Here is a 27,862-nt window from a genome sequence, read left to right on the forward strand (position 1 = left end):
CAATTTTATATTTATGTAGTTTTCCTTTTCATGAATAAGAATTACAAGGTGACTTATCTACAACATAATGACAGTCATCTTTATGGAGAGTTTTTTGAGCTCAAGCAGTGACAAAGTGATTACTTAATTGCTCAAGATGCTGATAATGCAGCAACTGGCTTAGGTTTGATGTGCACAACAATGGTTCAAGTATTGACTAAATGGCAAGTCTTCATAGAGATTTACACAGCAGCAGCCTATTGCTAAATAACCTTGTATGTGAATACCTTTTTTCAGGAACAACTGTAATTTTCTCTGCAGCAAGAATTTTCACACAAAAAGATACTTAAAAATTTCTACCATCCCCTTTCACATCCTCTTTATTATGAATAAACTTTTACTTGAGAAGTCATGAATGCTAGAACATTTATACTGTATACTGAAATATATAACTTCCACAAAGCTATCAACATAATATCATCTTCAGTATTGTAATCATATTGTGAGCATTTCTCTTGTACAATGCTACAAAAAAAGTCAATTTTAAGATAATAAGAGACCAAACACTAGCTAGAGAGTGAATACCTGATGTATAAAGATACAGTTATGTTGCCCATCCCTTCTATCTCAAAAATGTGTTTACATTAGCTCAGCTGAATTAAAACAGGGTGCAAATAACTATTCTGGAACAACTGTACTTCTAAATGAAATCAAACCTAAAACTAGGGGAATTCAAAATGGTGGTTCATTCATTCCCTTTCTTTCTCTGAAACACTTTTAAAAAGACTGATAATACTGGTGCCATTAAAATGGTGTCATTCAAAGTTTCTGGGTCATATGCCATATGAGTCTAATGCACGTGTCATAGTGAAGAGAAATGAGTTTCCTGAGTTCACATGGATACTACTGGATGACAAAATATCTGGCTATGGAATTCTCAACTTTGCCAGTTTATAGCAAAGTCTTCCTAAATCTCTTTAGCATAATGCACACACTTCTTCCATGTGCTTTCCTGTATTACCACTAAATAATGCTTTCCATCACTGTTTCATTTGCAAAGATGACATGGGATGGCTTGATACTTTCAGTGGTGTTCTCTTGTGCTCCTACTTAAGGACAGAACAAGGTGCAAGGTGGAATAGCCTTTCTTTCCTCTTCAATGTTATTCAAGAATGAGACTCACCCTTGCACAAACCCATGAGCCCTGGGAGTAACACCATGACCCATCCACCTGAACTTTTGAATGCACCGTCTGAACCACATTTCAGCTCCCAAAATAAGGATGAGTTGTGAGCTTGGTGGGAAACAGGTCCAATGCTGCTGGGAAAACAGGATGATTTTTTAGTACAGTGGTTTGGGTGACAGCTTTGAAGCAAGAGGTCTGGAACACAACTAGAAAGACTACTTGTCTGTTAGGGATAACATCTGTGGCTGGCAGTTGCAGTTCCTCCTACTGATTAGAAATGGTTCTAGCTAAGAATGGTTCCTGAGGGATTACAACACATCCCAGCCTTTGTAACCATCACTGGAAGTTCTATTTCTCACAATCTATATGGAAACAGTAGGCTATGACAGAGGAAATGTCAAGAGAAAGCAGTTGTTTCTAAGTAAATGGTTTCCAAAAGTGGGGAAATATGTTTATTTATACAGTAGAAATAATGCACTGTGGAAAAGGGCACAAGGAGACAGGTTTCTCCACTGCTTCCTGTCAAGAGATTTCTATGTAGTGTGAGGTTCAAGCACAGGTGAGACACCTCATATAATACTATAATTTTAAAGAGTAGATGTCCAGTTCTGAACTACTTGTGCAAAGTGCTCTTTACAGTCAATGGAAAGAAATGATCCCTCTAAAATTATGGAGAAAATTCTGGTTGCCTGTCTTAACATCAGATCAATCACCTTCAGCATGAGCTTGTTTTACCCTGCTGGGGCTGGTCTGGGCGCCTAGTTCACGTAGATGTCTAACTAAATGCAAACAAACCCAGGCCAGCTGTCTGTGCATGGCATGGCCCACCCTTAGATGTGCAATGCATACATTTTATTAATAATTTACAGACGACTCTATGAAAAGCTTAATGAGAGAAGAAAGAAAGAAATTGCAATAGAGGAAGAAAGGAAAAGCTAAGACAAATACAGAAAAAAAAACCCCATAAGGTAAGGAAAATTGCAACACTGGAAGCTGGATGCAAATGCAGAAGGAAATCAGGATGAATTTTCAACCAATAGTAGGAAATCCTACACAGGTTTCCACTTGCTGATGAACAGGATTTTAAGAAAGACACAGAAAACTATGAATCGTGTAGAAGTGTTGGTGCTTATACATAAATGTAATGTCCCAACTAATGGGTCTTTAATTGCTTTCCTAGGATTTCAAGCACTTTACCTACATTTTTCCTCTCTTCGTCATATCTCAGTATTTCTAGCTGAAATTTGTTTTGACAACTTTGCCTTCAGAATTAGAAAGTTTCTCCACTGTCCGCTCACTTAATTTACAAAAACGTCTGTCTTCACACCCTTGGGTAAAGCTACCCTTGGGCACATTTTCTTCTTGAAATCCTATCACTTCCTCACAAAGACAATAGCTTTGGCCGCTGACATGCTGACCAGTATCATCTCGTTGTCTGCTTGCTCTCTGCTGTCTACCTGTGTCTAATGCTGTCTTTGTTACGTACTTAGGACATATGCTCTTTGTTCAGTTTGCACAGCATCCTGCAAAATGGCATCCTAGTCTGTGACTGGGCTCTGGTGCTCTAAGATAACAGAGGTGATAAACCCCCGTGTCCTGTCTGATATGGCTATGATGCCTTTGAAGCACGTTGTACTTGCAAGCTTTCAAGTGCAAAAGCACCGCGCCGCAGAGGGGTGCCAGGTAACATCGCTGTCGCCTGGTTCTGTATTGGTATCCACAGCCTCAGGCCAACGGGATGCTTCAGACCAAGACTGCTGAGCAGAACTTCGTGTTCAGTTTATTCCCGTTTCTTTCTTACTGTAAAGCACGCCTTGGAACAATTTCTGTGGGAAGGAGCACAAGGTGCTAGTGCGATCAGCCCTGCGCGATAAAAGAGCAGCGGCTTTCAGGGCAGAGCCGCACAGGCCGGCTGGAGTCCCTCTCGCTCCCGCTCTGCCCGTCCAGCCCAGCGCCTCCTCCGGTCCCCCCGCCGGGGCCGCCCCCCGGCGCCGACACCGCCCCCGCTCCGCCCGCCGCCCCCAGCAGCCCCCGCGTTGCCCGGGCCCCGCCGCCGCTGCCGCTCGCAGCGCCCGAGCCGCCGGCGGAGCGGAGCGAAGCCGCCGCCGAGCGCGGCCCGCGGGGCGCCGCGGCCTGCGGGCGCCGCTGGTTGGCGGCGGGCGGACACGTGAGCGGGGAGGCGGCGGCGGCGGCAGCGGGAGTTTCCCCGACAGCTGGAGGTTGCGGCGGCGGCTCCTCCTCCCCGGGTCCCCGCTAGAGCTCCCGGAGACCCCCCGCGCTCCTCCTTATTGACAAACGCACAAAGGGCCGGGCCGGGGACGCGTCTGGAGCCGGCATGGGAGACAAGAAGAGCCCGACCAGGTAGGGGCAGCGGCGGCGCCTGCTGGTTCCCCGGGGCCCTCCGGGAGCGCGGGGCCGGCGGCGATGGCGGCGGGGTTGCACCGGGGGCGGCGGGGGTGGCGCGGCCGGCGCTCCCCCTGGCGCGCGTGTGTCTCCGCAGGCCGAAGCGGCAGCCGAAACCCTCCTCGGACGAGGGGTACTGGGACTGCAGCGTCTGCACCTTCCGCAACAGCGCCGAGGCCTTCAAGTGCTTGATGTGCGACGTGAGGAAAGGCACCTCCACACGGTGGGTCGCCGGCGGAGCGGGGAGCGGGGGCGGCGGGGGAGCGGCCGTGCGGCCGTGACAGGAATGGGGGCCGGGGAAGCCGCGGAGCATCCCCGGGGTGTGAGGGAGGGCGGCCGTAACAGGAATCAGGTCACGTTTACCGGGGGGTGTGCGGGGGGGGGGGGGGGGGGGGGGGGGGGGGGGGGGGGGGGGGGGGGGGAGACGGAGGGGGAACGCTCATCCTCCCGGAGCTCCTCGGTAAACCTGACCCAGCGGTGCGCCGGCGTGTGTGGAAACAGAAATTATAAATACCAGGAAGGGCATAATTGCTTGCATAGCCTAACCCTGGAGAGGCTGTGCCCCTTGCACGAAGAAGAACCATCACCTGGGGTGCGCCTGCTAAGACACTCACCCTTTAATATTTTTTTTTCTTTTAAATTCATGTTTTCTATGAGTTTAACTTTGCCATGTACGTAACCTCTTTGTATTATTATTAGTAGTAGTATAGTAGTATTAATTTTAATTCACTTTTTATCACAGAGTATCACCGTCCAGGTTTCTGGGGGCTGTAGGGGGTGGATTATAACCCTTCAGTGCTTAGGAAGGAATTGTAAGCTGAATTGCGCTGTGTGGAATTGCCTTCCCGTGACTTCCCAGGAGGACCTTTTCTCTGTACACCAGTCAGAAAGCTTGCAGTGGATTACCCGGTGCCTGCCGGTGTTTTTCAGTATTGTGGCCTAAGCATGTATGTTTGGGGAATGGAGGCTTTTTATAAATGAACAGGAACACACTTGTAGCCATGCATGCTATAGGAAGAGAGTGTTGCTCAAGAATCCTTTCGAACAGTTACCCTACCTAGAGGTTAATCTTGTCTGCAGGAGTTTAAGTGGCAATCAAAGTTGCAATGCTACCAAAAGCCACAATTACATTGTAGATATTGGTCAAAGCAGTGATGAATATGACTTGCAACAAATGTTACATGTTTCAAATTGTAACTGCAAGGTTAGATCCAATTACTTGAGAAAAAAGGTTACTCTTTTCTGGAGTTGGTTTCTTAGACTTCTGAAAACCAGAATGAGCTCTGAAAGGGCTTCTTATAACTTGAGGTTTGAATACTAGTTGATTTTTTTCTTTTTTTAACAAAGGAAATCATTGAGGTAAATGCACTGAGAGGGAATTACATCTGTCACAAATAGTGTGGTTTCCAGTTACAACAATGGCATTGTGTTTATATCACAGAGAAATGTGTACAGATTGTAATATTCAGCAAAATAAGACTACTGAATTAATGCAAAGTCTTTAAAAAACGCTCTTTAACATCCAGTCAGTTTGATAGGCAAAGTCAGTGTAAAATTATGTTTTGTTGCATTGGAAACAATGCTGGATAAAAGCATTGAAACTTAAAAACCAACCAAACAAAAAAAAAACCCATGCCAAATCAAAGAGAGAAACAAATATTTTCATTGCATTCTAATTTCCCCAGTTGAATATTTCAGACTTTGTATAATTTAGCCACAAAACATTTGGGCTGGTTTTTTTTTTTATTATTTCTTTCCAATTTCTCCTCGACAGTGACCTGCTATGGATTTCTTTTTCCCATAAGGTTTAAATAGATTGAATTTTCATGTGTTTCCAAAGTCCAGATTTTACACATGGCATGAGATAAATACAAGTTGAGGTTTTAGGCCGGGCAGGTTTTGTCTCCAATTCTGATATTTGATTTGAGCTAGTAAGTAGACCTTTGTGTCCATGGAGAGAATCATTAGGGTGCCAAAGAGACACAAAAGGCCATTTGGATGGTTTTATTATTTAGGTTTTTTTTTAAAGCATCTGTAATCCAAGTGATCAAATTAGTGCCTTGTTAAAGCATTTGTTGGTATTGCCCATAGGACAACATGGTTTTCATCAGCATTGGCCAGAATAACAATACTACCATGTTTTGATGACAGTGAGAATGCATTATTTATTTATTTCAGTCTTCCATTTTGAAGCTTGATGTTAGATTAAATTGATGCCTCAGCATGGTTCTTAGTGTGCAGTGGTTCTTACTTAAAATTTTTGACTATTTTTTTACTGAGGAGAGCTTTGTCTAGAAGACAATGTAAAACACTGCTTTTTTTTTTTTTTAATTCAGAGAAATCTGTTTCTTTGTGGTGGAATGTTTAATATCTGCTTCTGCATGTTAAAATTTACTAAATATGACCAGATTTTCAGGTGGAAAAACAGGCAATCATATTCAAGTTTAGTGGGTTTGAAGGCCACTGGAAATCAGGTGCAAAGTTGATTAATTTTTTTTTTTTTTTAATACTGATTACGTACATTTAACTTTACAGAAGTATTCTCAGGTGGGGGTAGGGTTTATGGGTGTTTTCATTGTTGAATAATTTCTTCTTTTTGAAAGAGTTATCTTTTGTGCCAGGGGCTAGACACGGATTGTGTTCTTTAACAGCTAGTAGAATTTTTAAGGTCAGTGCAAATAGCTCCTATGACTTCTTGATTATATCTAATTTCTAGACTGAATTTTGAAAGCAGGTGAGATCATAGAGTTCAATTAACTTTGTCTATGGCAGTATTACGTTGAACGATTAAACTGGGCTGTGCTTGGAGGGTGGATGTCCAAGAAAAATCCTGGGTGCTGCAGGAAGTGGTTTAACTGATTCCCAAGGTGGCACTCTTTTCCCTGGGTTAGTACTAAAGGAGTGCCCGGACATGGTGCCAGTTACATGTGCCATGAGCCAGACATAGAACTAAACTCCCATCTACCAGACAAAAATCCCTGTACCTTTTACTCTAGAACCACTGCCAGATGTTAATTTGATAATGTCACTGAGGATCTAAACTCTCCCCGTAGGCATGGCTTTTGTATTTACTTTCTAACCTAAATAGTTCTATTTTGTTGCTTGGGTACTGAAATTGCTATGTTCCTCTTGATAGGAGGCTGCACTGAATATAGTCATTTTCTATGTGTGACCTTTAAAACATTTTGAAGTCGTCTGGATGAAAGATGTTATACAAACATAAGGAACATAGGACTGCAATAATCTTTTCTTACTTGGATAAATCTCCTGCTGAAGTTCATTAGAAGCATGAGTAAGGAATACTGAAGAGAACCCTAGCATACTATGTTATAGAGGGAATTGGTAGCAAACTCTATTTAGGTTGCCTAAGAGTTTCCATAACAAAGAAATTCTGTGACCTCTTTGAGAAGTTTTATTGTTTGCAGAAGCCGTTGAAGTTTGGCGAGAGGAAGAGTCCTTAGGCTAAATAAGTGTTTTGATTTCCTTGCCCCATGAAATTGTTTGCGTTTTGCTGAGACTAAATTACTTGAAAAATCATCATTCCCCATCTGTCACCCATATTGTACAGAAAAGTCATTGCTAGAACACGGAAAAAGCCCAGACTGGAGTCAAGTAAAAGCAGCAGTGGCAACGATGCTGTGCTGAAAACCTATAAGGGAATTATTTTGCTCCTGGGGAGGTTATAATGGGGTTGCTGAATTTGGTCTGACTCTCACAATTACCACTTTGTCAAAAGAAAGTTGCTTCCATTAGCAAGCTACCATTTCTTTTCTTTCTTTCCTTCTGCTCTTCATGGCACCATCTGAATCAGGAGTATATTAATAGTGGTTAACCTTCAAGAATTGGGCTGGATCCTTAGACAGACCTTATTTCAGCATCTATTTGCTCCTGGTTTGTCTGTTCTTCAATAGATGTTTGGATTTTGCTATTCTTGCCAGCTAACACCATTAGTCACTGTAATTTAAATGTGTTGTGAACCTAAAGATTAAGAGTTTCAGTGTTGCTGGGAAGAAGTACACAAGAGGACTGGGATTCCCTCTACAGGAATGTATGCTTCCTAGTCTCCTCTGCTTTCTGGGACGCTGCTGCATTACTGCCCTGTTGTCACCTCTCTGCTTGGACTTCCTAAGAAGCATTATTAATGCTCTTGTTATTCAGTGAGCTATAGCATCCAGATTTAAAATTACTGTCACTTTGCTTTCCTTCATGTGGTTTTTATGCATGTGGTCTGAGCTCTAGTTGCAGGATATTCTTTTCTCAATGCTATGATAAACCACTTCTCCTTTCAGTGTGAATGATGAGCATCCGGGGAAGTGTAGTGAGAACTACAGGAGGAACTGCAAACACTGACTTTTTAAATTTTGAAATGCTTGGAATGATACTCTGTGTAAATAAAGGAAAAAAGAGGGGCAGGGACATATGATTATTTTCCCCTTTTCAGAGTTGATAGAATTCCGTGATTTTAAAATTATGGAAAAGGGACATTTTCACTAAAAGTTTTGTCTTAGCTGGTAACAGGGGATGATTTTTTGTACAGAATGTATTTTATGCTTGTTATGGTTGTAATTTTTAGGGCCTCTTTCATTACTTTCTTTGAATTCTCTAAAAACTTAATCTTGCCTATAAGTTTGGGTCTTAGTGCACACTATTTGAATCCATATTAATTTTCTTTTGGCAAAATGAAAGGAGGCATAATAAAAGAGATGAGACAGGTGCAAGTGACTTCTGTGAAGTTTTGCTTGGGTTTAGATTTTTTTTTTTTTTTTAGGGATTCCTATTTGATACACATATCGAGTGAGCTACTATATGCAATATCATTTATAAAATAACCTCTGAAATTTGTTGCCAGAATGAGAAAGTCATCTTAAGTCAGAATGAATTTTTGTGGATTTGGGATCTATGCCTCTTAACATCCTATACTGCCAAAGTAGAGACATGTATAACTAGCTGAATGGGGGCATGGCTTCCTTGTCCTGTGATCTGTTGATCTTCATTGCTGAATTACTCCTTTTCTCCCAGCATAAGGTATGAAAAGACAACTTTAAATCATACCAGTGTGAGGTATAAGGAACTGGGATGCAATCTTTGTGCGTTTCCTTGGTATTTGGTCTGTGCTCCTTGACTGTGCCTGAGAGGCTGGCAAGCTAATATGTGCATGATTTTATAAGCATGTCTGATAATCCTGTAAATATGAGATATAGGTCTCTATTTGGAACTGTCATGAGTTTGTTTTATGCTTTGAGAAGCATAAATAAAGTATTTAATTTTTTAACTTGGATATCAAGGTCATTTTTCTTCAGAAAACGTGCAATTTGTTTAGTCATGTACCATCTGGATGTTTATAAGCACAAATCAGTTATATTTAATCAAATCTGGTATTTGTGTTTCTGTTGAAATGCAGTACTGCTGAGGACAGAGTTGGTACTTCTGTATAGGTGGTTTAAAATGTCTGTTTTACAATAGCTTGTTAAGGACTCTTCTGCCTTCCACTATGCAGCCTCTGTGTGTGCACGTGTGTGTGTGTCGGGGGAAGGCTGTAAAGAAGAAAAAGAGAAAGAATTACTTGTCATGCTGATTTCACAAATACATTACTGAATCAAGCTTAACAGACTGAAGAGCTGTTCGCTACTTGTGGTAGTTTGGAGAAGGAAATATTTGCAGGAATTAAGTGAGTAGGAAAGTCATATATAATCCACATTTTACCAAACTCTATATTAGAAGTTTTGTGTTTTAGTGTCAATATTAAATTATAACAAAGAGTAAGAATAAATAGTTCTCTTTTGCTCTGTAGGTAGCCACGGGGTAATCCAGTCATTCTGGACTTCCAGTCTTATTTTTAAAAGGAGTTTTTAGAATTGTTAGGAAACTTATTTAGGAGTTCCCTGAAAAAATATAGTGAAACTTAAGATTTTGCACACATCGACTTGACCAGCACACCCAGGTCCTATTCCACTGAGCAGCTTTCCAGCCACTCTTTCCCCAACCTGTACCTCTGCATGGGGTTGGTGTGACCCAAATGCTGGACTCAGCACTTTGCTGTGTTGAACCTCATACAGTTGTCCTCAGCCCACCAATGCAGCCTGTCCAGATCCCCCTGCAGAGCCTTCCTACCCTCCAGCAGATCAACACTCCCACCCAGCTTGGTGTCACCTGCAAACCGATTGAGGGTGCACTTGATCCTCTGGTCCAGGTAATCAGTGAAGATATTAAACAGGACAGGCTCCAGTACTGAGTCCTTGGAAACATCATTAGTGATCACTCACCACCTGGGTGTAACTCCATTCACCACCACTCTCAGGGCCTGGCCATCTAGCCAGTTTTTTTACTTATTACCTGTCGATACCCTGGGAAGCCAGTTTCTCCTGGAGAATGCTGTGAGAGACAGTGTCAAAAGCTTCACTAAAGTCTGGGCAGACAACATCTGCAGCCTTTCTCTCTTCCACTAAGCAGGTCACTTTGTTGTAGAATGAAATCAGTATGTCAGGCAGGACCAGCCTTTCCTAAAGCCTTGCTGGCTGGGCCTGATCCCCTGGTTTTCCTGTAACCTGGTGTGTGATGGCACTTGGTATGATCTGCTCCATGGCCTTCCCTGGCACTGAAGTCAGGCTGACAGACCTCTACTTCCCTGGTGTTATATCATTAGTTATATTGGCCAGAAATTTTAGTTACTTGGCCATCTCTGTATATATACACAACTTATGCAATTAAAAGAAACAAACATGGAGCAGAAAGAAACCTATTGCTTTCTATAAACATTCTCTTTCCCCCTCCTATGGTAACTAATGATATCAGAGCTGCTGAACAGGAAGAACTGCTTAGCCCTCTGTTTCCAAGATCTCAGATCTGATCATGGATTTAGGAGATATGCTCTCTAGAAGGCCAATTTTATTAATAGTACTGCAGGATCAGAGAAAGGTTCTGTCAGCAAAATAGATTAGCATTTGTTTTCCGCTGTTAGAAAGCAGTAAAAGCTCTGAATTTCTTTCGTGTTCATTATAGGGTTGGGTGTAAAGGCTGATATGTCTCATTTGTCTTATTGTCCTAGGAACTCAGGATGGAAAAGGTCTTCCAGTGATTTGGACTCTCTCCTACTTTGAAAGAGGATCAGTAAAGCTGGGCAACTTCTAACATTATCTTTATTCTAACAGATCTCCAGCGAAGGGAACTATAACCTCTTTAGACAGGTTATTTATAGTGCTTTTACCCTTACTGTTTTCCAAGATATCTAACCTTTGTGTTCAATGAGATAGGTTGATTTGTATTCCCCCTTCTCCCTTTAGTGCATTACCTACTACATTTGTAGTTCTTTGGTTATTGGCTTTTGGTTTTCATATTCACCCATTTTCCCTTTGTAAGTCTTCATATAAAGAAGAAAATTTCAGCCGTCTTTTCTTAAAGGTAGAAGTTTTCTTAAATCATGATTCTTTATATCATGATTCTTTATTCCTGAGTATTCAGTTGACACATTTGTTTCTTACAGTAGTAGCCCAGAATGAGGACATACCTTCAGCTGAGTAATTCCTAGTGTATGGTTTAGTGGGACTGTGGCTTTCTAGAATTCTGCTAAACTATGATGTCTGATGTTCATACTTCCCTGAATTAGGATTTTCCTTTGTGCGATAGTATCATGATGTTAACTTATCCATGCCTTGTAATCTACTTGATCCAGTACAGTCTAGTGTCCTTTTGTATGCCATTGTTACTTAAGCAGGGCTTTCTTTTTCATGCTATCATGAGGCCTGCACTGCTTTGTGCTTTCGTTCTTGGAATTCCTAATTTTGATTTTTGAGTCATCTTCACTCAGGGTGGTCTTGTCAAATAGTTTCAGCTTGATGCTTGTTCTATTCTTTGTATTATTCCTTTGTCCAAAGCATGTTTAAGAATATTAAATAGCATGCCTGTAGAACCTGACTATAAAAACTATGCTGTATGTGTAAATGTCTCTGAGGCTTGTTGCTGAGAACTGTTAAACAAGCAACCCCAAATTTGAGTTTCGTTCTGAAACTTTGTGTTCATCATAGTTTAGCATAAGTGAGAGGATGTATTTTTGACTGTGCTGCAAGTAAGACTTGGAATGTGTATTCCTTTTCTCCTAGTTAGTAGGACTATCAGTCCATTAAAGAAAGGAACTAGACTGTGACAAGCCAATTAACTTTATCCTTGAATGCTCCCAATTCTTAAATAATTTCATTCTAGTATCTTTCTGAAATTTGAGTTAGGATGAGTCATCTACTCTACTCTTACCTGTGTTTTTATTTGCCTATCTTGGGATTTCTTTTTTTTTTTCCCCTTCTACAGTACTTGATGACTTCTTCCATTTTCATGTAGTTCTCTAAACACTTGATTCTGAGGGTAAATTTCATTACAGGCTGTTAACTGCCATCATTAACATTCAGTAACCCAGTCTATTTCTTATTCTCACTTGTACTCACACTCCCTTGTTTAATTTGGTTATGTGGAATTAAACTTTTGTGTGGGTACTGAAGCAAGGAAGCCTTTATACCATCTGGTACTTGCTTCCTTTCCATATTTGATAGTGGATATACTTCTTTCTATTTTCATGGTTAAGTACTTTCCTTTGGGGCATAAGAAGTGTGTGTTTTGATGTGTTTAGCTTTGGGGGTTTCTTGGGAGGTTTTTGTGTTTGTTTGGTTAGGCTGCTTTGGTTTTTTTAATTTTTGTTGTTGTTTTTGTTGGGTGTTTTTGTGGAAAAGTCATCTTTGTTTTTAGTGCCACCAATGGTATTCTTGCTCCATGTGTCTTCTCTAGGGAAAATTATCTGTTCTAGACTAAAAGCTACTGGGATTTGAATGAACACCTACGATAAGATGAACTATATTAAAAGAGAAGTCTAGTTGGTGAGAAGAAAGCTCTTGTATCACCTGTAGAGTGATGAGAAGTTGCATTTTCTGTCCCATGACTTTTTATAGCAATTTTTCCTTGATAGTTGTGACAGCCCACTATGGCTGTTCCTAATTAAAACTTGATTAAGTGTCTGTACTTTTCATCTTGAAAGTCGGGTTAGGACAGTATGCTTTGCAGAAAATCTTCTTGGAGTATCAAATCATGTCTTGTTGGCTTATACAGTGAGCTACAAAATACTTTTAAGTAGGTTAGAATAAAATATTAAGTGTTCAATTTTTACACTTTCATGCAGTGAAATAGCATATCCTGGTTTAAGCAAGACATAGAGATCTTGAGAATTATCTCTTCCCTCTGAAGTGCTTTCCACTGGTGTGTGGTACACTGATGTGAAGCAGGCTTGAACTTTGAGAGTTCAGCTGCAGAATGTTGTTGCTAGGCTTTTGGCTGGCAGATTTTTCATCAGAAGTCTGGAAGAAGACAAGACCTTGATGTCTGCTACAAGTTTTTTCTTGTTTTCTTAGGAGTTGAGTGGTGGGGAGGAAATGAGCAATTGAAAGTTTTCCCGTTCTGATTTACTGGAGATTTGGGACTTACCTTTAAACTTTTCCATAAAGCTTGCATGTGCTTTCCCTGAACTGTACAGTTCAAATCACAGTGCCTAGCAGAAAAAAATGTGTGAATGAGTGGGGGCTTGAAAATTCACAATGAAAACAAAGTTCCTAACTTTAATAGCTAAAAAAAATTGGTTGGCACATGCAGTGAAAGGAAGTTGTTTCTTACAGATGTCATTGAAATCTGTGTTTAGGGTCATGCACTAGAAGTTCTATAACTGAATAAGAGGGGTAAAAGAGAAGGTCAGGACTGATTCTGTGGCATCTTTTAAGCTTAATATGCATTCTGCTGAAGAATGTTATGGAGACTTGACTTTTTAGGCAAAAGTCTTTTCCCCTACTTAAGGTGAGCATCTTTGTGGGGCTGGCTTTGAATGCAAGAAGTTTCTAGATTGCTGCAACCTTCTGGGAAGATGACACTTGCGGTGCAGAACAAATAAGATACATGAGAAGCAAGTTCTTTCCTATTTGATCACAAAACCAGCTGTGCCAAGTATTGACCCTGTTCAGTGCAACAGTGAACACTGATGTGCTGCATCAGTGTGAACCTTGTGTTCTGCATCTGCTTTTTTGCATAGGTGTAAGAGGCATCACAGTTTCTGCAGGAAGGGGACAGAGGAGCAGCCTGGAGGATCCAATCCTTTGTGGGATTGGCAGTCAGAAGAGGTCACTTCCCCATGAATCACAAGGATCTAGGGGTCTAAAAGAATGTAACCACTGCTTTCTCTGTAGAGTCCCAAATACTGCTTCCTCAGGGGAAGTTGGTAAGGAAACTGAACTTCCTAACCACTGCTCATATGGAGCACAGTGTCAATGCCGAGCATTGATGAACCATAGTCTGTGGCACATGGGAAAGAATCCTAACAACAGTGTTCAGAAGGTTGGAAACTTAACTGGTTGTTGGAGAAGTAACATTTGGTGGCTGTTTTGAAAAGTATCCATGAAGATGAACTTTGTCTTTCTAAAGGTCCTGGTACATATATTTCTTCTTTGGGCAGGTTGTTGTGCACTGGGCCAGTTGTCTTCAGGAGACTTGCTGGCCTCATCTGTTAAATGTCATCTGGAAAATAGGGCATTCCCTTTAAGGGAATGATTAAATAGGGACACTGCCTCAAGGGGTAGTTTTCTGCACATTTTTACTGTGACTGATAAAACCATATGGGTCTTGTGAGTCTATTCTAATTGAATCAGCTTTTATTGAAAGACAAAATTGCTAGAAATGCACTGAATGGATGAATTCCAAGTAAATGATTCATACTGTAGAACAGTTAGGAATATGAAAGCACAAATCAGAGCTGGCTGAAAGTTAGAATTCAAATATGCATAGGATGTGTAGAAATTGCATTGTTACCCTGCAATATGCAGATGGAGCTATATTATGTTTTCCCATACAGACTACTAGCTCCATTGTTTGCACTGTCATAATTACACAGTTGTATAATTTGTGGAGGCAGTGTAATGTACTCTTAACACTCTAGGATATGACAGAAGTAATGGTAATGAGAAAAAATAATTTTGGATAGCAGCGTAAATTGTTGAAGATGCGTTTAATCATGAACTGCTTCAATGTAGAAATAAAGACTAGTTTCTCACAAGATGGCTTTGTGTGGTGATTAGTGTGAGCATATTCATGTGACATGGCAAGCTAAATGTAGTTTAATCTGATAGTTTTTATTCTATGAATAGCTTAATACAGTACTGATGACTGGGGGAGGGTGAGCTGATCTGTGTCAGAACCCAAAGACTGCTTCTCCTGGTAGTGATTTAATTTAATTGCTAGCAACTTATACTTGCATTATGAGAACCACTAATAGGAAATATCTTTTACTTTTCATAATGGGACTTCAACTGCTAAAAATCAGGAGTGACATCATTACATGAGCTGCTCACTTCTGTATAGAACACAGTTTGGAAGATTTAACTGGCCACAGCATTTGCAATACTACTTAGTATACACTGTGTTCCTGAGGGTTTCCCATTTGCTTTAAATAATATTGATGTGCTTTTGCAGAAATAAATCTTTTTTTTGTTACTAGGAGGTAAGTTGTGGCCTACTTACACTAGATCACAAAACCCAGCAATAGTAATGGAACAAATGTTTGTGTTGGGTTTATAGCAAAGTTAAAAAAGCACCTTCTTTGTTCTGGAATATTGTTTGGCAGAACCTAGAAGCTCTTGTTGTGCAAGATGCTGCAGAAAGACATTGTGGAGTAGATATGATAGTAAAAAGATAAATGTAAGTTTAGAAAGCAAATTTTGCTTATATATCAAATCTAGAAAGATATGTTGTTAGTTGAAAAATTGCCTGATAGAAGAAAATAAAGTCTGAAAACATTGTAGCTATTATGCAAATATGTGGAAGGATATATTAAAAGCTGTGCGTTTTGTGTGTAGAAATGCTCAATAAATCTGTCAAATTATTTGGGAATGAGTGTTTTACATTTGATAAAAATAGTCCTCTGCTATTGAAGTTTGAAAAATATTTCATGGTTTTAAATTTTTGCTGTCAAACTAGCACTTGAAAACTTCATTGTCTTGAAGCACAGAGATCAGTAAAAAAGATACTGATGGGGTAAAGATAGGGAATTTTGTTTGTTTGTTTGTTTCTGTGCGGTTAGATTGCACATACTTATACCTTAACAGTACAGATTTGTGCATAAACTGGAATGAATGACCGAAAATGTAACAGCTAAAGTTTTGCCTTCTCCCTTGAAGTTTAGTAAGACTCTGTCACTCCTTATGTGTCAAACTGGCTTTTGACTGTCAGCATTATTACATGAGGACAGTCACTGCAATGGCGTAATGCATGGATGTTTGTCTTGGTTCTAGTCATTCAAGTGTCAGTTTCTTGACTCTTAAGAAATTCTTTTGCATTTGTAAGCCATGATAATAAGTTTATGATATGAAATTAAATTTGGTTCCATTTCTTTTATTTAAAGCTGTGAATACCATTGCAATGTCTATATAAATATAGATCTCAGCCTCCCAACATCTTTCATGAATTCCTAGTCTTGGAAAAAAGAGCAGTCTCTTTGAAGTTAAGCTCTTTGGAAGCAGAGGTTAGCTCAAAGCAAGGAAGACTCCGGCAGCTGTGTCTGTGTTTAATTTTTAGGTGAACGTTTAGGTGAAGTTGCTCATTTTTGTTATCATTAAAACCAATTATAGTGAGAGGGAAAAGACACTCTGGAAGGAGCATAGATGCAAAAATTATTAGGGTCATTGTTACCTTTTTTGCAGGAAGACCTCTGAAAAGGGAGAAAATATGTCTGAGGAAGGGTGAAAGTTAATTACTTGATATTTATATAGTAACTCTTTATCAGTATATGAGAGTAGGGAGAGATAACTATATAAAAAGACCTGGCTAGTGGGTGGGAGGAAAGTTTATTGACTTCTTAATCATTTCTACTTCAACACACTGTTACTTGTTACAGAAACTGAATTTCAAGTATCTTGGTTTTTTTCCTGGAGCCGTTTAGACCTTCTGGTGTCTAAATCTACATCATCGATCCATCATGGAAAAGTCACATTCTAAAGCTGCTGGTTGTAACCTGTCCTGGGATCTGCTGAATGAAAAGTTATCTAAGCTCTGTTACAAAAGTTACAGTTAGAACTTTGCATAATTAATGTCTTTTTGCAAATGCTCACGAAGCGTATCACACTATAATATTGCTACAATACTTAACTATAGCTGTGCCTTGTAAAAGTTCCTGAGATAGATGCCATAAGAATTGCTCAAAACATTCACACCTAAGTGATGGTGTTCTCCTAACAGTATGTGTTACAGGAGTAGTCGTTCCTTAGAAAATCTACCTAAACCCACTTTTTCATATCCTTCACATGTTTACTGTAATATCAGTTTGACTTCCTGTAAATGTCTGCTTGCTTTGAAGATTAGGAACTACCTTTTATTTTTAAATTAATTATTCTAGTTACTGTGTTAAGATATATTTGAGAATGTGGACTGTAGTAGTTAGAGAAATGAGGACATGGTGAAGGAGATTTGAGTAAAGACTAGCTAGAATATGATGATAAAGTAGAAAGTATGCAAAGATAAGCTTTTCTTGAGATTTCAGTAATGACCATGAACTAGAAAAATGAAGATTAGAGTATTACTGTGGATATCAGATTTCTATTAGCTTCTTGAGACATTAATATTTAGGATAGATGTGAGTGGAAAATGATCTTCAAATAAATGATAAGATATTTAAAGCCTGTACGTTTGTACTGCAAAATGATCCAGTCTAGTAATGAGAGAACAGAGTAGGATTTGAGTGATTCAGCTTTGTTCTCAACAAGATTTTAATGCACTTAACTGTATTCTGTTTAGACTTTTAGAGACATGTATGAAACAAACATCAGCAAGACAGGATTTATATTAGGGTTTGGAATGTTAACAAGGCATTTCTAAAATCGTCACTGGATGAGGGAATAGCAAAGGCTGGTGGAGGAGGAATATTAGTATATGATTGAAATTAAAATTCCATTTGAAAAAAACATTGAGTACCTTAACTGAGTAATCTCAGTCAGAGACACTCAGAAGCCACACCGTAGCAGATGGAAAGGAGATGGGCAAGTCGGCAGGGCATGAGAGAGAGGGAAATATCTTCTATTTACAGAATAGAAGATATTACAGGGATCTCTTCTATTTACAGAAGGTTGCTTTTTAAGCAGTTGTCCCTCATAAGTAGTAAATGAAGAGAGAGGTGGGATTCAGGAAAACTTGAGTGGTTATTTAAAGGAGCTGAGTGACTTTCTCTGAAGCCTAGTGAATAGTTCTAGGTATTTTTTTTTTTGCTACAAGCTGACTGACCTTGTTCTGTTATGCTTTGCACAAAGATACTTACTTGGGAATGCCTGAATTTGATTTTAGAGTTTCTACTATGTTATTCAGAACTGTGAGAGGTATTCTGGGTTTAATCCATAACGCATCAGCATACCCTGTGTTTATAATGAAGCTTTTGGAATAAACGCCAAGACTTTCCAAGGAGATACTGTAAAAAAACCTTTATGTGGAACCTGTAAAGGCAGTTGCATTTCTTTTTCATACTGATTCTATTCTTTAGCAGTCAGCTTCACAAGTTTGACCAAAGATGACATACATAAATAGATTATTTACTGCTTGTAAAACCTTTTGGCATTAGCGATTTTGATAATTCTTGTAAAACCCTGCACAGTAAAATTCAGGGGGCTAATTGACTAGACTACTGTTTTCCAAAGAATGAGTTCTGCCATGCCATGCTGGTAGGACAGAACATATTGCAGAAGTGTTGACGAAGATGATGTTCAAAAACATGATGAACTCTACCTAAGTCATGTGCAGTGAGGGCCTTAAAGCAACAAGAAGTAGACTAGAAGATTCGGGAACTTGGATTAACTTAAAAGCTTTTTTTCTGTTCACCTGAGTGGCCTGGAAGGGAAGAATAGTTTGTATTTAAAGAATAATGTGGATTTTTAATTTTTGAGGAAAGGATTCTGTGACCAAGGATGAGACAAAATCAGTGAGGTTTCTGTCCCAGATATTTCTAACCTCTCATTCTTGAGGAATAAATCAGCGGTCTTGAGAAAAAGGTCAGTATCTCCCTGCAGTGAGGAGAAATTTAGATACTTGGTACCACTTAAGGAATAGGACTGCCTTTGAATAAAACCTCTTGAAGTCTCAGAAATTTGGTTTGTTTTGGTGGAGTGTTGTTTTTTTTTTTTTTTTTAAGAAGTGGAAGAACTGACAAACTGAATGTATGAGATATCATGTAGAGATTCTACATAAAAACAGGTGAAGAATTGTGAGGAAGTACCACAGGCTTCGTTTTTCTCAGGAGCTGGTCTTTTCTGGGAATGAAAACATGGTAGGAGATAAGATATTGCTGATCAGTCTGAAAGCTTGAACTGTTTTGATGAATAAACAGTTTGAGATATGTAATAGTTTCCTGTTCTGTTTGATATCATGAGCATCGTGATCGTAGAGATCTTTTCCAACCTCAGTGATTCTTTTATTCTATATTATTACCTGTTTCATTGAATCCTGCTGTCATTCAAAAAGTAACTTCTTAGTACTTGGAAGAGGAACTTGAATCCATGAACCACATCAATACCATGTTGGGCAGCTAGGACATAATATCCTTCTGTAGAAATAGTGTTTCACAGGCAATTTCGTCCTGATGTTTAGGGTGGGACAAGATGAGTATAATTTCATAGGAAACCAGGGATAAGAAGAATTTGAAAATAGAATTGTATCAGCTAGAATTGATAGCTAAGTAGAACTGGACTAAATTATTGCTCTAGTTATTGGAAGAAATGTTTGGCGAGTAAAGTGACCAGAGCTCAATAGCTGACATAAATATCTGGCTTAACATGTGGTATTCTGAAAGTTTTTAGATTCTAAAGCATGTATCACTTGCTTTAGAAAATAGGTAATTTGCCGCTTCAGACCGGATAAGCCTTCAGCAAGGGCTTTTTGTCTGAACTGAGGCTTGGAGGTGGATGGACATGAGAAGAGGAAAGTGAAGGAAAGGATCACATTGAAATGGAAGCTCTGCATGGCATGTCATGTTCTGGTTCCAGATTATCAATTGAAGAACATCTTTCAGCTTGATTGAATGCTAAGGTGACAGCATTTCCTTAATCTAGACCTGTCGTGGGTTGGGGTGGTACACGACATGGTTTCAGGATACCAGCTTGCTTTATTGCAACAGTGTATCTACCTTTATACAGTTCTGGGTGACACATGTACATGCAGCATTGGTTTATCACTATCATAACAACTCATGATTGGACATACAGCCACATGTCTTAACACAATAGGTTAACACTCCTAGCAGGAAACCCCCTCTGTGTTACAGTCCTACTGTCCGTGGTTAACACTCTGCCAGGTGTAAGAAGTTCTATCTTTGGTATTTCAGTTTAAAGAGAGCCCAGAACCAGCTGGGCTCCCCCACATAGACCCATTGTTAAGATTGGGAAATTGTAATTTTAATATTTCTGCAGTAGTAAAATATACAAAGCAAAGGACATAAAGCTTCAGGAAAGAGTGTGTCTTTGAGTAAGTTTCCTGTTCTTCAGAATGTCTGAACCCTGTAAACTGTGCATTATAGATGACAATACACTTTTCCCACAGTAAGTTGAAAAAGTGTATGTATTCAGCACTGGGATTTAATTATAGCATTTAGTTTTTTGCATAGAAAAGCACAGATTATGTTCTGAGATCTGTGGATACTGGGAGGATATTGGTACTGGTTCTGTGTGAATCAATCCGAGTCCAAGATGGCTCACACCAAATCAAAGCTAAGGTGTTGGTTGCTCTGTTGATGTCTCTGTGCAGTGCTTCTCAGCAGTCTTACTTGCTTGGCTGCACTGTTTGCTGCTTGCCAGTCTTATTTGGCTGGCTCTGAGTGTTCAGGAACACTCTGACTGTTCAGGATATGCAGCACCAAAGGGACAAATCTGCTCTGAACCTTGTGTGCAGGGGTGCATCATGCTGACCCAGGACTTTCTTGAGATGTAGGTAGCTTTGGGGTTGATTTATGGAAAAACTGTGCACAGTTGTGCTCTTTTTTCCCAGACAGTAGCAGATGAGCTCTAGAGCTGGTTTGACAGATAAGTAGCTGAGGTCTGTCAGAATTGGAGCTCATACTCTGAGTAGTGCAGGAGGCATTAGTCTGCTTTATAGACTAGGGATGGCTGCAGAAGCAGCATTGTGCAAATGTAGTTGTGCTCTGTATAAATTAAATAAATTCTGCCAGACCCCAAGATGCTTCAGCATTAAGCCAGTTTGTTGTCTGAATGTTTGATGCTCAACTTGGGCCACTGCAAGTTTACTGTACTTCTACTGCATATGTTGATCATTAGTATTGTACATAGGTATTCTTTTATTTCCGTTCTCAAAATGGACCTGCATTCTTGTAATGAAACCAAGTTATTCACTGTATCAAATTAGTCAAAATTCTATCAACATAGATTATTGGTGGTTACCATGCGAAGGAAATTAAGGAAGCATGTCCTGCTGTGAGATGCCCAAAATTACTTATGAGAAGGTATTGTGTTGAGCTCTGCATCACTTGGGGCAAAAGTTCCAGCTATCGTTTGTTATAGTTCATGAGTATTTTTCATCTTTAGGCATGTAAGTTCCTGTGTTACAAAGATTTTTTTTTTTTTATTTTAAGAATGCCAGCAATGAAAACTAGTTCATGCTTTGCAGTATTAAATATTTGTTTCATTTGAGAACATCACCAATGAATGAGTTTCTGCATGCAAAACCTAAAGTAAAGACAAGTTTCTGCAATCTCTGTAAATGTATCTTCTAAACTAGCAGCTAGATCAAATCCTGCAACAAGACTCGAGTTAAAATGGTGACATCCTTATCATTTAGCATTTATGGGAATTGTAGAGAAGATAAAAATTTTATCCTTGTATGTTTGTGTTAATGTCTATTGGCTTTCCTATTAGTTTCCCTAAATTTTTTAAGGAGACTATGGAGTATGTGGGTATTTGTGTGCAACACCTTGAAAACAACATTGGAATTAGAGAATTAGTAAAACGGTAATGGATGAGGTTGGAATAGAAGTGTTGGTAAAGTATGGCTGATGTTAACTTAGAAGAAAGATATATTGTTTGAAAAGGAAAACTAGGTGGTAGAGAAGGAGAGGTGTAATATTTGGAGCTGGAATGTTCTACAGTTGGAAAGAACTGATAGCTCTTATCTTCTGTAATAGTGTATGTCTTTCTTTATTAGGGTTCCCCTTCAAATGACCGAAGTGGCATTACTAGATAAAAATGCAAAGCTCTTAGGGGCTGGCTAATTATATGTATTGTTTTTATAAACATTTCTGCTTGTAGTTCTGAATTGTTCAGTTGGGGTGGTCAGATGGTGGCTCAGTGGTAGAGGCAATAGTGCTTGTAATCTTCAAGCAGAAGATTATAGAACTTCTTTCTAAACACCAGAAAACTCAGGTGCTCTTAAATATGCTTAAAAAGCAAATTACCCTAAGTATATTGATGAAATAAAAGGTAATATTAACACTGTCTGTATATACTTAATCTGTAACAGCCTATCGCAAGAAGTCTGTTACTGGTTTTGAAAACCAATAATTTAAAATGTATTTTGACAAATCATCAAAATCAATTTCCTATTGCAGGATAGTTTCTCTTACTTCTATCTTCTCTGAGAAAGCCTTTTCTATATGAATTCCTTCATGCTTGAATGACATGATTCAGCTACTGCTAAGTCAGGAACAATTCTATCTATCAGGTTAAAGCTTCTGGAGTAGTAAAGATATTTCCTAACTCCTGCAGTGCTTGGCTGCAATTTAGTAGCCTCTTTTGAGTACCTAAAGAAAAAAAAAATTGAATGCTTGAAAGACATTCCTAATGTTGAGAGATATGGATTACTTTTTTCTATTTTTTTTTTTTTTTTTAAATATAAGACATTGAATGCACCATTTAATAAATCTGGAAGTGACAAATCACATAATAAAATTTAGAACATTGATATAACTAATAGCTATAGAAATAATTGACAACCAAAAGCTGGCTGTTTCAATGGAAGGAATAAAATAACTGAGTAGAATCCCTTGTTACAGCAAAACCACATAGAACCTCTTGATTAATTTTTAATAAATTTTCCAAAACATGATTTCTCTGTGCGTTCTTTGTCTTAACTGACTTCTGTACCTTGTTGCAAAGATTTTTTTCAGTCTCACTTGTTTTATGGCATTAAGAGAAGAAGTTCTAAACCTAGGACTTAGAACTAAGCTTAGTTTCCCAGCTGTATCCTAATATAAATTATCTAGTTTACCCTCAAGAACTGAAATTGTTCCAAACTGAGAACTTCTAAAATTATTTGGCCAAGATTTTTTTCCCCTCCACTCTGTTTAACAAGTTTTTATAATCATGGTGTTGTTCACAGTTCTTGGAAACCATTCTGTGTCAAGAAGTTCACTGCTGTCTTAATTCATCAGTAACATGTCAAATTATTCTCTCAGGTCACTGTGTAGTAATAATGGGATTATCACTTGACTGTCATGAGCAATTGTATCCCTATCTCATGGAATAATCTTCACTTCAAGACAGATCATCAGTTTTGTTTATATATGACAAATATTTTCCACAAAATTATAGCTCATGCATCCATTACACCTTGGTGGTTCTTGGCTTGATTCCTTCAAGAGTGTGAAAATGGTCCTCTAGTTATTACTTCAAAGTTCTATTGTGTTGACAATTTTAATAGTCTTTGCTTTAATTTATTTAATTCATTAAGAACTTGCTGTGAAGGCTCATGAAATCTCAGCTAATTTATATTAACTAACCTTCCCACACTTCATGGATTCTTGTAATTTGTCTTTCACTCTGTAATATGAACTGTTGCAATCGTTACTGAAAATATAACTTGTTAATGGGAGTAGCGTTGATTTCCTCCTTCATCTCTTCACCTAAGCAAGAAGTGCCAGTAGCGAGACCCTGTGGGTTGGGATAAATAAATATGTGTATGAGCTGATAGCTTCTTTTGCTTCAATAACTGTTTTGTATTCTCAGAATGTCACAGTGCATATCGTTTGTGCTTTTTCTATTTTAGAAAACCCAACATCACAACCCAACTAACAAAACTCAAGAGCTTTTCATGGTAAATGTTCTTTTGGAGAAGGAATTTACATATTCAAAGTATTAATAGGACCTTCTTTTTTATATGTCATGACTTGAAATTTCTTAATTTCAAAATGAGAGATTAAATATTTGCATTGGAAAGAGGAAAACATTTCATTTCAAACTAGAATAATTATATTGCAATACAAAACAGAATAAAAATCAAGCCATTTGAAAACAATATTTTGGAAAATGTAAAAATAATAAACTGCTGAAAATCTTTTGCCTGCTTTACTCTTCCCACACTGGTTTTTAATTTGGATGAAAACTTGGAAATGAAGCATGCAGTGTGTATACTGATGGAATGTGGCTGTATGTTTCCATTGCCAGCTCTCAAACTGTGTCTTCTGACAGTTATAACCTACTAATATTAGTGCAGTATATTTTTCTCCAGGGAACGTGAGAAAAAGTGATACACAACAGGATTTATTATTGCCTTCAATTATTTTGTTTGAGCTGAAAACACTTAACTTTTATTCTATAAGGCCAACAGTGGTTTTAGCTCTGACACCTTAAAGATTAGCTTTTTCATTTTTGTGATACGGATTGTCTGTGTCTGTATTGGAGTACGCTCAAAACAGACCCCTTCAGCATTTGAGGGGCCTGGATGTAGATGGTAAAGTATTGACTCTGGGAGCTTTATCTTTTGGAATTCACTCTCTGAGGTCTCTCTCTGGATGTGACAACTGGGAGAAGAGGGCACATCGCAAAGTATTGTCTCTAAATCCTGTAGAGAAATAAAAAATCTACTGATAATGCAATAAGCGAAACAAAGGGCTGTAATACATTTAAATTTTATATGCTATCTTAATGAAGTATTAGCAGCAAGATATGTTTTAACAATATTTCTTTTTATAGTAATTGTTAATGTTAATTACTGAACAGTAGACAATTTGAGACTTGTTAAGTCTAAGCATTAAGCGTGTCTATATATATGTGCACACAGGAAACCTCGACCTGTCTCTCAGCTGGTTGCACAGCAGGTTCCTCAGCAATTCGTGCCCCCTACACAGTCAAAGAAAGAGAAAAAAGACAAAGTAGAAAAGGAAAAAAGTGAAAAGGAAACAAGCAAAAAGAACAGTCATAAGAAAACCAGGTAAAAAGTCTAGAAACTTTTGCAGTATTGGTAAAATGTAATTTACAAATGAAAATAAGAAATGTTCTTTGATTGTACTGCTTTTTAAGTGCTGTGGCAAACAATAAGGCTAAATGTTGGTGTGTGAAGTTTCATTGGTTTAGGATGTCTATAAAATGGGAAGAAGACCTGCAGTATGTAATTATGGCCAGAAGATGGAGGTCAGCTGAAAAGTGAAAAAAACCTTTTTAATTATTAAAGGTTATTAAAGGTATCCTTTAAAGGGTTACAAAGTATTTCTCACACCATACAAAACTGTTGATAGGCAAATTGATGATATTAATCTCTGGTAAAGAGAGGAGATGGGAGTGACTAATTTTCATACAAAATAGTGGTTGGGAGAGAGAGACAACCAGTACCGGACTGCAGATGAGTGGGAAAGTAACTTGATTATTGATAGCCTTGCAGAACCCTTTAGCTTTGAAGGGCTCAACTAGGTTATAAATTAATGAGACAGAATAAGGCATGTATATTACCTAGTGATAAAAATCTCTGTGCAGCATCTGGGATGCTGAAGGAAACCTTGGACTCTAGAACTGAAAACATGAATTATTACAGTACAAATAAGCTGTTGTAAAAGCCTTGATCTTGCTGCAAGACCAGGTGGAAGGAAGGTTCAAACTACTAAACAAAAACAGCAGGTTTAACCCCTAATTCATCACAAATTAAGCATAAAGTTATTGTGGCAATAATGGTGTACCAAAAATCTGAGAAGTATGTAAGACAGGTGGTCTAAGCAAATGTGGGAGGAACTATTGTTTTTTGGGTTGGTTGGGTTTGTTTTGTTTTGTTTTGTTTGTTTGTTTTTTGGTGGTTTTTTTGAGGGGGGGAAGAACTCCAAAGTAGCCCAGCCAGGAAATATCCATTGGCATTAGTTATGCAGAGAAGTAGTAGATGCTTTTCTTGTGCCTGAAATAAGATCATTAAGGTTGGAATCAGGTAGAGACTGAGAGTCAAGAGAGAGCAGTCATTTAGAAAGTCATGGTTAGGATTAAGGACACTGAGATGTTCTTCCATTTTCTTCTTTTTTTTAAATAGTCAAATTTACAAAATTTACGAGCTTACTTCATGCAGCTGAAATACATTATTTATGAAGCATTTGATGTTAGTGTAGTGAGTTTTAGTTAAGCTAATTGAAAGTTATAAATTGAAATATTGATTGCTAAATTGCAATAATACAGAAAAAATGCAAAAGTGAGATAGGAAAAGAGTAAGGACATTTGAAAAATAACTAAAATAAAATCTTGAACTGAAATACCAATACTGTCTTGCATTAAGAATTGCTAATTTATTAATGCCTAATTTTTCCAAGAATGGTTTCACTAGGTAGGATAGTAAGTTAAGAATGTTTGATTGGTTTAAACAGATTTCTTCAGTATCCTTTGGGAAAAGGATCTCTTTTTCTTTTTGCCTTAAAATACATTTATTATTGCTGTAAACAATCATAAGAATCTGCATGCACACTCAATATGATTAATAAGCTCCAGGCCTGGCACTTACACAGGTTGATAATGCTGAATGTCTCCATTCCCACATTACAGAGCAGCAGATTTTCAGTTTTCTCTGAAATTCTTCAGTCATACTGCTTCAGCCTCGGAGGAACAAGATGTCAAAGCCTGTCTCAATTCTAGTGGAGGAAAGGCATGAGTTGTTTCAGCTGAAGTTGAATGGGATCCAATTCTACTTCAGACTAAGTCAGATGAGAGGGCAAGGCTTAGCGCTTTGCTGTGAGCACACCTGCAAACGTGACGTCATTTTATTGCAGCTTGAGCTAGTGATAGCTGTGGAGTCAGTTAAACGCGTTGAGTGAGATGTTCATAACCACTTTGTGAATTCAGCTTTCTGGTCACAGTTTTTCATAGTGATCAAGGGAAAGTACTAAGTTGAAAGTACTTTTCTATTGTCACTAGCCAAAAAGATGATGGCAAAATTGAAGTGTTTTTTGGTCCTTTTTGTTAGGAAATATCAAACAGTTGAAAGATTATATGAAGATAATTACCATATCAACACTGTGTGTAATACTCATCGCTGTGCATAATTTGAATCACAGCGTATGCCAGAAATACCAGAGTTATATATACTGTGAACACAAAGTCCAGTTTAAATAGTGGTAGTCCTAGTGAGGTTTTGAAATGAGGTAACACCTGCTGCAAGTTAACACCATCTGTGCTGTTGAATTTAAAAGACAGATACCAACATCTTTATTATTGAACATAATTTTCAACTTAAAATTGTTGCGTAAGGCTGCTGCAGAGATAGAGGTTTCACTGGATCAAATTTGTAACTTCCTATAGTCACAATAAAGACTTGATCTTTAAAAGTAAAAACCTTCACATGTGCAATATATCCATATTGCTACACAGTGACATTATTCATAATGTCAAATTTAAATAATTTTAGGTAGTAATGTGTTCTATTCAACTATTTCAATGTAAAACATACTAGTAAACACCATTAATACTTGTGGTACATTGTTTTCTTATGTATTAGATGTTGCACAAAGCAGTCTTATATACATGTTTGTTCTCCAGAGCTCCTAAAAAGTAGGAGGGAGACAAGATAATAAGGTGGTGTGTGTGCTTTTAATATGATTATTTGCTTTATTTAGGCCAAGGTTGAAAAATGTGGATCGAAGTAGCGCTCAGCATTTGGAAGTTACCGTTGGAGATCTGACAGTCATAATTACAGACTTTAAGGAGAAAACTAAGTCACCACCTGCTTCCAGTGCTGCTTCTGCAGATCAACACAGTCAGAGTGGTTCTAGCTCTGACAACACAGAGAGGGGAATGTCCAGGTCATCTTCACCCCGAGGAGAAGCATCATCACTGAATGGAGAATCTCATTAAAGTTTATTTCCTCCAGTTTTAGTCTCTTCTCTTCAGAACATACAAATACATAACTTCTGTCAGCTGTTACCACATTTTCATGACAGATTATTCATGCATAATTGGTATATTGACTGGAACATAATTTCTACAGCTAAAAAAAAAAGAAAAGGAAGAAGTGCAGTGATAGAAACAATAATGACATGAAGCTGAGTGAGGGGAGGTT

The 27,862-nt window shown here is 38.5% G+C and overlaps 1 protein-coding gene across 1 annotated transcript; it reads left to right on the forward strand.

The window, feature by feature from the left end:
- The first annotated feature begins 3,299 nt into the window (after positions 1–3,299).
- YAF2 (YY1 associated factor 2) lies at positions 3,300–27,835 on the forward strand. Its single transcript, XM_027893437.1, has 4 exons — positions 3,300–3,526; positions 3,666–3,791; positions 24,623–24,772; positions 27,420–27,835. The coding sequence occupies exons 1-4, from the start codon at positions 3,501–3,503 to the stop codon at positions 27,655–27,657; spliced, it is 540 nt and encodes a 179-aa protein (XP_027749238.1). The 5' UTR covers positions 3,300–3,500; the 3' UTR covers positions 27,658–27,835.
- Positions 27,836–27,862: the final 27 nt, after the last annotated feature.

The sequence above is a fragment of the Empidonax traillii genome, unplaced genomic scaffold (genome assembly GCF_003031625.1).
Source record: "Empidonax traillii isolate 1590-97213 ecotype Southwest subspecies unplaced genomic scaffold, ASM303162v1 scaffold388:size1278207, whole genome shotgun sequence".
Lineage (NCBI taxonomy): Eukaryota > Metazoa > Chordata > Aves > Passeriformes > Tyrannidae > Empidonax > Empidonax traillii.

What these genes read in the sequence shown, in the direction of transcription:
- YAF2 (XM_027893437.1), top strand. Translation starts at nt 3,501, where the DNA reads ATGGGAGACAAGAAGAGCCCGACCAG. An exon ending in AGGAAAGGCACCTCCACACG is followed by an intron (nt 3,792 to 24,622) that starts GTGGGTCGCCGG and finishes ATGTGCACACAG; the next exon opens with GAAACCTCGACCTGTCTCTC. An exon ending in AACAGTCATAAGAAAACCAG is followed by an intron (nt 24,773 to 27,419) that starts GTAAAAAGTCTA and finishes TGCTTTATTTAG; the next exon opens with GCCAAGGTTGAAAAATGTGG.